The 12,472-nt window shown below is 51.6% G+C and overlaps 1 protein-coding gene across 1 annotated transcript in view; it reads right to left on the minus strand.

Moving 5' to 3' along the window:
• LOC308578095 (uncharacterized protein) overlaps positions 1–12,472 on the minus strand; it is a gene marked incomplete at both ends in the record, with an annotated part of 52,038 nt that overhangs the window by 22,045 nt on the left and 17,521 nt on the right. Inside the window, one exon of the mRNA XM_081178369.1 lies at positions 11,622–11,673. Within this exon, the coding sequence (XP_081034495.1) occupies positions 11,622–11,673 (52 nt within the window). The remainder of the gene's footprint in view (positions 1–11,621; positions 11,674–12,472) is intronic.

The raw sequence follows: 12,472 nt of genomic DNA on the forward strand, positions 1-12,472 counted from the left end.
ATCTGCCTCTGGTTCAGGAACTGTGCCGTGCGCCAGTGCTCTAGATTCTTGTGGTCCGTGCAAACCTGCACCGTGTGCTTGGCGCCGATCAGAAAGTGCCTCCACGCCTTGAACGCTGCGTGAATGGCCAGCAACTCCCTGTCCCATATGGTGTAGTTCTGCTCGGACTTGCTGAGCTTCCTGGAGTAAAACGCTCCCGGCCGCCACACGCCCTGCTGGTCCTTCTGCAGCAGGACCGCCCCCACTGCTCTGTCCGAAGCGTCTGTCTCCACCCTCATCGGCATGCTGGGGTTGACATGAAGCAGCTGCTCTTCCGACGCGAAGAGACGCTTGAGGGCCTGAAAGGACTGCTCCGCCTGCTCTGTCCAGATGAACTTCTTCTTCTTGGAGCTAAGGGTGTCAGTGATGGCCGCCGTCTGCATCGCGAAGCCCTTGATAAACTTGCGATAGAAGTTCGCAAAGCCGACAAACCGTTGGACCTCCTTCCGGTTGCGTGGGCTCTTCCAATCCAACACTGCTCGAACCTTGGCGCTGTCCATGGCGAGCCCCTTGTCAGACAGCTTGTAGCCCAGAAAATCCACCTCCGGCACGTCAAATTGGCACTTCTCCAGCTTGGCGTAGAGCCTGTGTTGCTTTAGCCTGCCCAGCACTTCCTTGACGTGCTTGTCATGTTCTTGCTGCGACTCCGAAAAGATCAGGATGTCATCCAAGAAACAGACGCACGTCTTGTAGAGAAGTCCCGCCAACACGTGATGCATAAATGCTTGAAAAACGTGAGCGCCATTTTGCAGTCCAAAAGGCATAACTCTGTATTCGTAGGTACCCAGTGGCGTGAACATGGCTGTCTTCCACTCATCACCCTCCCGCATGCGAATGAGGTTGTACGCCCCCCGCAGGTCCAACTTGGTGAACACCTTTCCCTTCCGTACCTTCGCCAGGAGGTCGTCGATGCGGGGCATGGGGAAGTCCGACGGCTTGGTCACACTGTTCAAAATCCTGTAATCCACTACGAGTCTTTTTTGGGGCGTGTCTCGCTTCTTAACAAAGAATACAGGACTGCCCCCCGCTGCCTTAGACTCTCGGATGAAACCGCGCTCCAAATTATGATCGATGAAGTCTTTGAGTTCCTGCAGTTCGTCCTCAGACATGGAATACAGCTTCCCTTTAGGCAGCGCCGCCCCCGGCAGCAGGTCAATTTTGCAGTCATATGGTCTGTGAGGGGGTAGCCTGTCCGCCTCCTTCTCGCAGAAAACTTCCAGAAATTCTGCGTACTTGTGGGGAATCGCTTGCAGCGTGCCTAGCAGCAGCTGTGACTCCTCTTCCTCTCCTTCCTGCCTGGGTACGATGCAGTGTTCAGCACAAAAGGAAGAGCCGAAAACCAGCTGCCTCTGGAACCAAGCCATCGTTGGGCTGTGCTTGTCCAGCCAACTCATGCCCAATACAATGGGCGTGTCAGACAGTTGAGTGACGTTGAAGCTGATGACTTCCCTGTGATTTCCAAGTCGCATCACCATTGGTGGCGTCTGCTTCACCACTTGCCCCCCTAGCAGCTCCCTGCCATCCACAGTGACAACCTGCAGGGGCAGTGTGGCCGGCAGTAACTGCACAGCGTGCCTGTCGACAAATTCCTGCCCTATAAAGTCCGCGTTGCTGCCGGAGTCGATGGTGATTGGCACGTCCATGGTGATTCCAGTGGGTAGCTGGAGAGATGCTGTGAGCCTCACTACTGGTTTGGGCGGGAGGGGGTTCACTGGCTGTAAAATCTCTGGGGACTGCGTCACTAACACGTCTGGCTGGGCCCCAGTGCCTCTTCCTCCAGCCAGACATCGTCGTTTCCCTGCTGTGGTCCTCCCTGCTGCGTTGCTGCAGTCACCATTGCTGAGGCTGCAGTAAGCTTGTGGGGCCTCTGGGGACACTCTTTCGCCATATGCCCTGGCTGCTCACAGACGTAACACTTCCTGGTCCCTCTAGGAGGCTTCGCCTTCACTGCTGCCGGTGCTAGGGCTCTGGTTGCTGACTGAGCCCTTGCACCTCCAACCTCCATAGGTTCGGCTCCTCCTCCTGGCGGAGGCGTGGATTGCGCCCGTGCTGCTTCTCTGGGAAAGAAGGAGGGGCCCCCGGCTGGTTCGCGCCCTCCACGTCCTTCGTCCTTGCTCCACGGACGTCCTTCCAGCCTCACCCCCACAGCCAGTGCCCTCTGAACGACCTCCTGGGTGGTTCGGGGTCTCTCCCCCCTCGCTATCTCATCTTTAATCGAGTTGTGCAGTCCCTCCCAAAAGAGGTCTCTTACAGGAGCCGAATCTCTGTCCCATTCCAGGGCGCTGACCAAGGCGAAAAAGCGGGCATGATACTGTCTGACGCTGGCCCTCCCTTGTCTCAGCCCATGCACCTCCTTCCGTGCAAGATCAATGTCAATACTTGATAAGAAACACCCATCCATCGCTTTAATAAAGGCATCCGCATTCTGGAGCGCCGGATCGTTATCTCTCCATAAATTGCGCAACCATGCTTTCGCCTCCCCATGCAGATGGGACATGATGAACCCCACTCTCTCCTGTTCATCTCTAAAGTCTTTATGCAACAGTTGCAGTGCGCACAGTACGTCGGCTCTAAAGTTGGGATACTGTTGCAGGTTCCCATCGAAGTGAGAGAGCAGTCCGCCTGTCCGTCTCGCCAACCCAATTCCCTCCTGCCGGGGTGTTTGCTTTGCCAGTACGTCTAACCTGACCTGGAGATCCCTGCAGGCGGCAGCTGCCTCGTCCTCTCTCTTCCTGGATGCGAGAACCTCGGCGTTCAGTTGTGCCACTGCTTTTCTGAGGTCCTCTATCTGCTGCTCAGCCGTCATGTCTCCTGCCGTTCGTGAGCTCGCTAGTGGGCGCCTGTTTCTCTCCCCTCCTCGAGGCTGCAGATGCCCACAATGTGGAGACGGAGCCTACTGTCAGAGCTGCTTCAAGATCCTAGCTCACAGAGGATCACGCTAGCCAGCGGTCATTAAGTAAAAGTCTTTATTGAATTACAGTTTCCATTCTCACGCTGCTGTCTGCAACTCTACGTCTACTAGCTAGATCGGCGAGGCTCCGTCTGAGTCTCCGCCCCGTGCGCACCAACTTAATATCCTAGCCTTGCTCCACCTTTTCCTCCTGACTGTCCTCCTCTGGGTCCCTCTACCCCCCGGGGCTTCTTCCTTCCGGGATTCTTCTGACGCTGACCCGGACCCTTCTGCCTCCTTGCGCCGGGCTTTAGGACCTGGTTCCCTTTCGGGGCTGCTCACTGCGCCGCCTTCCTCTGCATTTGAACTTGGCGCGCGCGCCCAACCTTCCACTTTCCTCTTAACCGTTTCTTCGCTCCCCGATGGAGGTGTGGCCACTCCTGACTCCTGCCCTCCCTCCTGTGGTGAGCTGCCAGCGCTTCCCCCCTGGCTCCTTTCCTCTTCCCTACTTCCTGGCGGTGACGCTGGTCCCGATTTCCAGCTGCTCCCCCCTGAGTCTCCTCTGGCTCTATCTTCCTGGGGTGCCTCTCTAGATTCCCCCCTTGCCCTGGCCACTGGTGCTCCTTTCTGTGAATCCTCTGATTCACTGGAAAGACTGGGAGATCTCGGGTCGTCGTCATCACTCATCCTTTCCTCTGTCTCCTCCCCTTCGCTCTCTGTTTCCTCCCTTGCCCGTGCCTCTGCACCTAAACCCCTGACAGATAGTATCCCCAGGAACATCCTCTGGGAAAAACTCACCTGCTGGGGCATCGACAGAAGGCTTCTCTGGCTAATAATTAAACTCCATGAGAACTCAGTGGCCAGAGTGAGACTCACTCCGGAGGGCGATCTCACCAATTCAATTCCCATTAACAGAGGTGTCCGACAGGGCTGTATATTGGCTCCATTCCTGTTTAATTTATTCATAAGCGACATGAGGACTCCCCTAACAGAGGCTCAAGAAACAAGAAACAGATCCTCAAGAAAGGATTCACGCACCCCGCCTAGCACTTTATCGTTGCCCTCTGTTACTATATGCGGATGACGCAGTCATCCTCTCCTTTTCTAGAGTAGGTCTCAGGAGGGCCTTAAAATTTTTTGGATCATATTGTAATACAAATTCCCTTACAATTAATTATGGAAAATCTAAGATCCTAGTTTTCTCAAAGAGCCGGAAACTCCATAATTGGAGAATTGATGGGAGAGTCATCGAACCAGTTTATAGATTCCAATACAGTGGTGCCTCGCAAGACGAAATTAATTCGTTCCGCAATTCTCTTCGTCTTGCGGTTTTTTCGTCTTGCGATGCACGGTTTCCCATAGGAATGCATTGAAAATCAATTAATGCGTTCCTAGGGAAACCACCTTCAGGCCAGGTCCGGGGACAGTCTGTCCCCGGACCTCTTCTGAAGGCTGGGGGGGGGACAAGGGCTTTTCTTCCCACCCCCAGCATTTTAAAAAACCCTGGGACAGCGGAGGACTTCTCCGCTGTGCGGGGCTATCTTAAAATGCTGGCGGGCGGCATTTTAAAATCGCTCCGGACAGCGGAGGACTTCTCCGCTGTCCGGGGCGATTTAAAAGCCCCTGGGAAGGCAGGCGGGGGGACAAAGACTTTCGCCCCCTGCCCGCCTTCAGAAGGTGTTCCCGCCCCCCCGCCCCACTTCGGAACAGCTTTCCGAAGTGGGGCGGCTGGGGCAGGTGTTCCCGCCCCCCCTCCCCACTTCGGAACAGCTTTCCGAAGTGGGGCGGCGGGGCCAGGTGTCCCCGCCCCCCCGCCCCACTTCGGAACAGCTTTCCGAAGTGGGGCGGCGGGGGCAGGTGTTCCCGCCCCCCCTCCCCACTTCGGAACAGCTTTCCGAAGTGGGGCGGCGGGGGCAGGTGTCCCTGCCCCCCCTCCCCACTTCGGAACAGCTTTCCGAAGTGGGGCGGCGGGGGCAGGTGTTCCCGCCCCCCCTCCCCACTTCGGAACAGCTTTCCGAAGTGGGGCAGCGGGGCCAGGTGTCCCCGCCCCCCCTCCCCACTTCGGAACAGCTTTCCGAAGTGGGGCGGCGGGGCCAGGTGTCCCTGCCCCCCCGCCCCACTTCGGAACAGCTTTTCCGAAGTGGGGCGGCGGGGGCAGGTGTTCCCGCCCCCCCTCCCCACTTCGGAACAGCTTTCCGAAGTGGGGCAGCGGGGCCAGGTGTCCCCGCCCCACCTCCCCACTTCGGAACAGCTTTCCGAAGTGGGGCGGCGGGGCCAGGTGTCCCCGCCCCCCTCCCCACTTCGGAACAGCTTTCCGAAGTGGGGCAGCGGGGCCAGGTGTCTCCGCCCCCCCTCCCCACTTCGGAACAGGTCCTGGACCTCTTCTGAAGGCTGGCGGGGGCGAAAGTCTTTGCTCCCCCCGCCTGCCTTCAAAAGCTGTCCGGCCCAGGCTTCCCGGACCTTTCCGCCAGCAGCGGCAGCGCTGCCGCTGCTGGCGGAGACTTGCCGGCATGCCCAGGCTTCCCGGACCTTTCCGCCAGCAGCGGCAGCGCTGCCGCTGCTGGCGGAGACTTGCCGGCATGCCGAAGCCTGCGCGCAGCGCGCCCAGGCTTCGCGGATCTCTCTGCCAGCAGCGGCAGCGCTGCCGCTGCTGGCGGAGACTTGCCGGCATGCCGAAGCCTGCGCGCAGCGCGCCCAGGCTTCGCGGATCTCTCCTGCCTTCAAAAGCCGTCCGGGATAGCAGGAAGCGCTTCCCTGCTATCCCGGACTGCTTTTAAAATGCTGGCGCTGGGGAGCAAAGCCTTTTGGCCCCCGCCAGCCTTCCTGGACCTCTTCTGAAGGCCGGAGGGGGGGGGAAGGCTTTGCTCCCCACCGCTAGCATTTAAAAGAGGTCCCCGGAGATTTCCCTATGGGCTTTCGTCTTGCGAAGCAAGCCCATAGGGGAATTCGTCTTGCGAGGCAAATCGCGGACGAAAAAACCTTTCGTCTAGCGAGTTTTTTGTCTTGCGAGGCATTCGTCTTGCGGGGCACTACTGTACTTGGGAGTTTGGTTACAACATAACCTTAGATGGAAGGCCCATGTAGCTTATGTTACAAACAGAGCCAAAGCTATCTCCTTGGCGATCTTGCGATTCTTCTTCACCGATGGAGCCCTCCACATCCCATCGGCGTTGAAAGTGTTCAAGGCCAAGGTGATCCCGACAATTGCTTATGCCATCTCAACTTGGGGGACTTTTGTCAACCTATCTCACCTACAGGTTATTCAAAATCAGTTTTTAAGAGGGATATTGAAACTGCCCAACTGTGTAAGTAATACAGCGTTACACATGGAACTTAATATTGTATCCCTGGAAAACGCCCTGTGGAAGCACATACTCTGTCACTGGTTATCTCTATGGCACAATCTCCCAAACTTGTATTTGATACAATGTATGTGGAGAGATGATTTCCAGAGCCCATGGGTAAAAAATTTACAACTGAAAATTACGGCAATGGGAATCTCCCCATCTAAATTACTAGAGCAGGACATAGTTCCAGCTAAAAGAACAGTAACCTGTAAACTAGAGGAGATGGACTTGCAGCAGAAAATGGTGTTGGGCAATGGTACCTGCTCACCTCAAAACCTTGGTTTATTACCCCTCTTAAGGCTCCCAAACTATTTGAATTCCTTAACTTCTTCGACTCATAGATATGCCTTTATAAAGGCAAGATTCAACGCCTTCCCATCGAACGTGCTGAGAAATAGATTTTCCAATGGACAGATATCGCTCTTATGTGATTGTGGGGCACCGGAATCGTTGCATCACATAATCTTTGATTGTGCTTCTCACTCATCGGCCAGGAGCAAGTTTCTTGATCCATATCTAAAGGGAATCGCCGATGATTGGAATGAAGCCAAACTGAGATATCTACTAAATGATGAAGATCCCCTAAGATCACTCACGGTTGCCAGATTCTTGATCAGCGTCCTATCCCTAAAGAAGAAAAACAGACTCCTGTGTGGCTCGGATGACCCTTTTAAACCATGATATATGTTTTAGGATGTAACTAGGTGATATCACCACTGATGTCTTTTATTAATTTATGAGCAGAAGACGATGTCTATGTTGCAAATTTATTGTAATGTATGTTGTTGGGTCTTTTGCTTATTTTGCTTTGGTTCTTGTCTGTTCTTGTAAGTTTTTAGCTGTTTTAAATTTGGAGGTTTAAGTATATATATGTTGGTGGGAAACTGTCGTGTGACGGGCCAATGGCCGTAATAAATATCAATCAAGAATGGAAATAAAAAGTCCATTGTATAAAATACATTTGAGGGTCACTTGAGCAGGAAGCACGTGAGGCGCAGCAAAACACAGGCCGATAAACAGTAGACAAAGCCCATCTTTCCCAAACATCGCAGGAAAAGGCCAGAATTTACGAAGCGCATGAACCATCACAGCTTTCCTCAATGATGAAGCAATTGCTAATATATAATCATAGAACTAGGGAGTTTGAAAGGGCCACGAGGCTCATCTAGGCTTACCCCCTGCAATGTGGGAATCTTTGCCAAAGAGCTTCCCTCTTGTGGCTTATCCCCACAACAGATACTGACTTTGGGTTTTAGTCAAGCAAACAGTCTAATCCAGGCATTCCCAACCTGCGGCCCTCCAGATGTTTTTGTCCTACAACTCCCATGATCCCTACCTCACAGGACCAGTGGTCAGGGATGATGGGAATTGTAGTCCAAAACATCTGAAGGGCCGACGGCTGGGGATGCCTGGTCTAATCTGTCAGTGCCTAAATGATCTCAAGTGTCAGAACAACTTGACTGCTATCAGGAAATTTCCCACCGTACCATTTCGACTCTCCAGCACCTGATCTGCATCACCAAGCAATCCCAAAATGCCGACAGCTTTGAACCTTGCAAGATCAAATGTCTCGCCCTGGACTGGACTCGAGGGACGATTCCGACAGATTCCACATGGGAAACGCTCATGTCCCATGTAGCACCAAATCAGTAGTGCATGTGCTTTATAAAAAGCCTTGAGGAGATGATTGTGTTGTTGTTTAGTCGTGTCCAACTCTTCGTGACCCCCTGGACCAGAGCATGCCAGGCACTTCTGTCTTCCACTGCCTCCCGCAGTTTGGTCCAACTCATGCTGGTAGCTTCGAGAACACTGTCCCACCATCTCGTCCTCCGTTGTCCCCTTCTCCTTGTGCCCTTCATCTTTCCCAACACCAGGGTCTTTTCAAGGAAATCCAGGAAATGCTGGGTGAGATCCCATGGACAGTAATACTAAAAGGAAAGGGAGTTCATGATGGCTGGGAGTTTGTTAAGAGGGAGATACTAAAAGCACAACGTCAGGCAATACCAATGAGACTGAAACATGGAAGTTGCCTAAAGAAGCCAGGGTGGCTATCTAAAGAACTTTTAACTGAGTTAAGATTAAAAAAGGATGTGTACAAAAACTGGAAAAGGGGGGAAACCACCAAAGAGGAATTCAAACAAATAGCCAGCACATGTAGACACAAAGTCAGAAAAGCTAAAGCACAGAATGAACTCAGGCTGGCTAGAGAGGTTAAAAGCAACAAAAAAGGCTTTTATGGGTATGTTCGTAGCAAAAGGAAGAACAAAGAAACAGTGGGGTCACTCAGAGGAGAAGATGGTGAAATGCAAACAGGGGACACAGAAAGGGCTGAACTCCTCAATGCCTTCTTTGCCTCAGTCTTCTCCGATAAAGAAAACAATGCCCGACCTGAAGAATTTGGAGCAAATGATTCAGCAAAGGAAACACAGCCCAGAATAACTAAGGAGATAGTACAAGAATACTTGGCTAGTTTAGATGTATTCAAGTCTCCAGGGCCAGATGAACTGCATCCAAGAGTATTAAAAGAACTGGCAGATGTGATCTCAGAACCACTGGCAGTCATCTTTGAGAATTCCTGGAGAACAGGCAAAGTCCCGGCAGACTGGAGGAGGGCAAATGTTGTCCCCATTTTCAAAAAGGGGAAAAGAGAGGACCCAAATAATTATCGCCCAGTCAGTCTGACATCAATACCAGGGAAGATTCTGGAGCAGATCATTAAGCAAACAGTCTGTGAGCACCTAGAAAGGAATGCTGTGATACCAATAGTCAGCATGGATTTCTGAAAAATAAGTCATGTCAGACTAACCTGATCTCCTTTTTTGACAGAATTACAAGCCTGGTAGATGAAGGGAACGCAGTGGATGTAGCCTACCTTGATTTCAGCAAGGCATTTGACAAGGTGCCCCATGATATTCTTGTAAAGAAGCTGGTAAAATGCGGTCTTGACTATGCTACCACTCAGTGGATTTGTAACTGGCTGACTGACCGAACCCAAAGGGTTCTCATCAATGGTTCCTCTTCATCCTCGAGAAGAGCGACTAGTGGGGTGCCACAGGGTTCTGTCTTGGGCCCGGTCTTATTCAACATCTTTATCAACGACTTGGATGATGGATTCAAGGGCATCCTGATCAAATTTGCAGATGACACCAAACTGGGAGGGGTGGCTAACACCCCAGAGGACAGGATCACACTTCAAAACGACCTTGACAGATTAGAGAACTGGGCAAAAACAAACAAGATGAATTTTAACAGGGAGAAATGTAAAGTATTACACTTGGGCAAAAAAAATGAGAGGCACAAAAACAAGATGGGGGACACCTGGCTTGAGAGCAGTACATGTGAAAAGGATCTAGGAGTCTTGGTTGACCATAAACTTGACATGAGCCAACAGTGTGACGCAGCAGCTAAAAAAGCCAATGCAATTCTGGGCTGCATCAATAGGAGTATAGCATCTAGATCAAGGGAAGTAATAGTGCCACTGTATTCTGCTCTGGTCAGACCTCACCTAGAGTATTGTGTCCAGTTCTGGGCACCACAATTCAAGAAGGACACTGACAAACTGGAACGTGTCCAGAGGAGGGCAACCAAAATGGTCAAAGGCCTGGAAACGATGCCTTATGAGGAACGGCTAAGGGAGCTGGGCATGTTTAGCCTGGAGAAGAGGAGGTTAAGGGGTGATATGATAGCCATGTTCAAATATATAAAAGGATGTCACATAGAGGAGGGAGAAAGGTTGTTTTCTGCTGCTCCAGAGAAGCGGACACGGAGCAATGGATCCAAACTACAAGAAAGAAGATTCCACCTAAACATTAGGAAGAACTTCCTGACAGTAAGAGCTGTTTGACAGTGGAATTTGCTGCCAAGGAGTGTGGTGGAGTCTCCTTCTTTGGAGGTCTTTAAGCAGAGGCTTGACAACCATATGTCAGGAGTGCTCTGATGGTGTTTCCTGCTTGGCAGGGGGTTGGACTCGATGGCCCTTGTGGTCTATTCCAACTCTATGATTCTATGATTCTCTTCTCATGAGGTGGCCAAAGTCTTGGAGCCTCAGCTTCAGGATGTGTCCTTCCAGTGAGCACTCTGGGCTGATTTCCTTCAGAATGGATAGGTTTGATCTTCTTGCAGTCCATGGGACTCTCAAGAGTCTCCTCCAGCATCATAATTCAAAAGCATCAATTCTTCGGCGATCAGCCTTCTTTATGGTCCAGCTCTCACTTCCATACATCACTACTGGGAAAACATAGCTTTTACTATACTGACCTTGTTGGCAAGGTGGTGTCTCTGCTTTTTAAGATGCTGTCTAGGTTTGTCGTGAGATGATTACCCCTCCTTTATTGCCTGTTCCGGGTTGCCCAACCACTACCCCAGAGTCCTCTCTTGGCAGATCAAGAGGAGCAGGTGACGGCAAAGGCGGCCGGGTTTTGAGCTGGGGCAGTCAGAATAAGGTCCACTCTCGATTCAAAACCCTCAAATGTATTTGATATCATTGATTTTTCATTTCTATTCCTTGCAGATCATCTCGTTGTTTTATTGCTACAACCAAGGGCTGATGCAAATTAAGAGGATAATGATAATGATAATGATAATAATAATAATAATAATAATAATAATAATAATAATAATAATAATAACAACTTTTATTTGTATCCTGCCCTCCCCGTCCGAAACCGGGCTCAGGGAGGCTAACACCAAATATGTAACACTGGTATAAAATCAAGCAATAACGAAATTACCTCCTGAAAACAAGCCAGGATCAAATTCAAATCCAATTAGATGGCTTTCCGCAGGATTAGGGTTGGGAACAGTAAACGCTCATCAGGCCCAACTCTTATATGGGCCTGTGAGAACACTGGGAGGCCTCTTTCATACTAGTCCTTACACAAAAAGAGAAGGGGAGTCAGGTTGAACCAAAGGCCCGGCGGAACAACTCCATCTTACAGGCCCTGCAGAAAGATGTCAGATCCCACAGGGTCCTGATCTCTTGTGGCAGAGAGTTCCACCAGGCCGGGGCCAAGGCTGAAAAGGCCCTGGCCCTGGTCGAGGCCAGCCTAATCTCCCTGAAGCCCAGGACCTCTAACATTTTTTTATTTGCAGACTGTTAGATCCTCCGTGGAGAGGCGGTCCTAGGCTGTATTCATTCGTTTGGCCCAACGTGGGGCTCGTACCCATGACCCCAAGATTCAGAGTCTCAGCGCTCTGCCGCCTGAGCTACTCACACAGCTGCCCTCTTGTGCACCTCACCTCAAATTTGTCCGAATTGTGCATGCCTGGGATTCACTGCATGAGATGGGAGGTGGGGTGGTTCCCAAAGTCAGAGCTCAGGTAGTCAACGCGGAGCCGGCCCTCACTGCCTTTCAGGTCCTTGGGGTGCTCGTAAGGCGGCTTGTGGAGCACGTTGATCTAGCAAGGGGATTCAAGAAAGCCGGGTTACGGAAATGACATGGGGGTGGGGGACATGAGGCCACATCTTTGAAGTTGTTCCAATGTTACAAATATACATACCTTTGACTTGACAGCCCAAGAAAGACACGCAGAAAATCTATGCTTTAACCGACTCTCCTCATTCCGCCATTTGAACGAATTTGGGCTCCACCTCCCTCCATGAGCCAAGAAGCAGGAAGTCATGTAGGCAGCAGGAACAGGGCATCCCGCCAGAATTCCCCAAGCCTGAGAGCACATACACGGCACCCCACCGAGGGAGGGACCAAGGGGGCAACCATAGACATCTGCCAAGGCAGTTTAGCAAGGCAGGTGTTCTGAATGCCCATCTCCAGACAAGTCCAGTGGGAAAGGACGTGTCAAGAGTTTTATTGTTCTTTCAGTGATGGAGATTTAAGGGGTCTGATAAAGGGACCTCATAGTGAATGCATAACCCTTGTATACCCCTCCTCATTTGTGATGTGCTAGTGATGTAGTGATGATGTATCAACGATGCTGCTTGAAGTGTATTCTGGGGGGAAGAAGGAAGTTTTAAAAGTTGACATTGCCCCATGCTCGGGGTTCTTACTCCTGGGCAGACCTGTGGTGCAACAGTAAGAATCATGGTCTACTGACCACTGTTTTGCTCCAAATTACCGGGCTGGGACTTCCTCCTTTTACTGACAGCATGGACCCATGGGGGACAAGTGCCCCGTGAGCTAGGCTGTCAAGGAGTCACTCACCCTGGAATTTTTTCGCTTAACAGCCATTGGCGCCAATA

Source organism: Podarcis bocagei (genome assembly GCF_964188305.1).
Source record: "Podarcis bocagei genome assembly, chromosome: W".
NCBI lineage: Eukaryota > Metazoa > Chordata > Lepidosauria > Squamata > Lacertidae > Podarcis > Podarcis bocagei.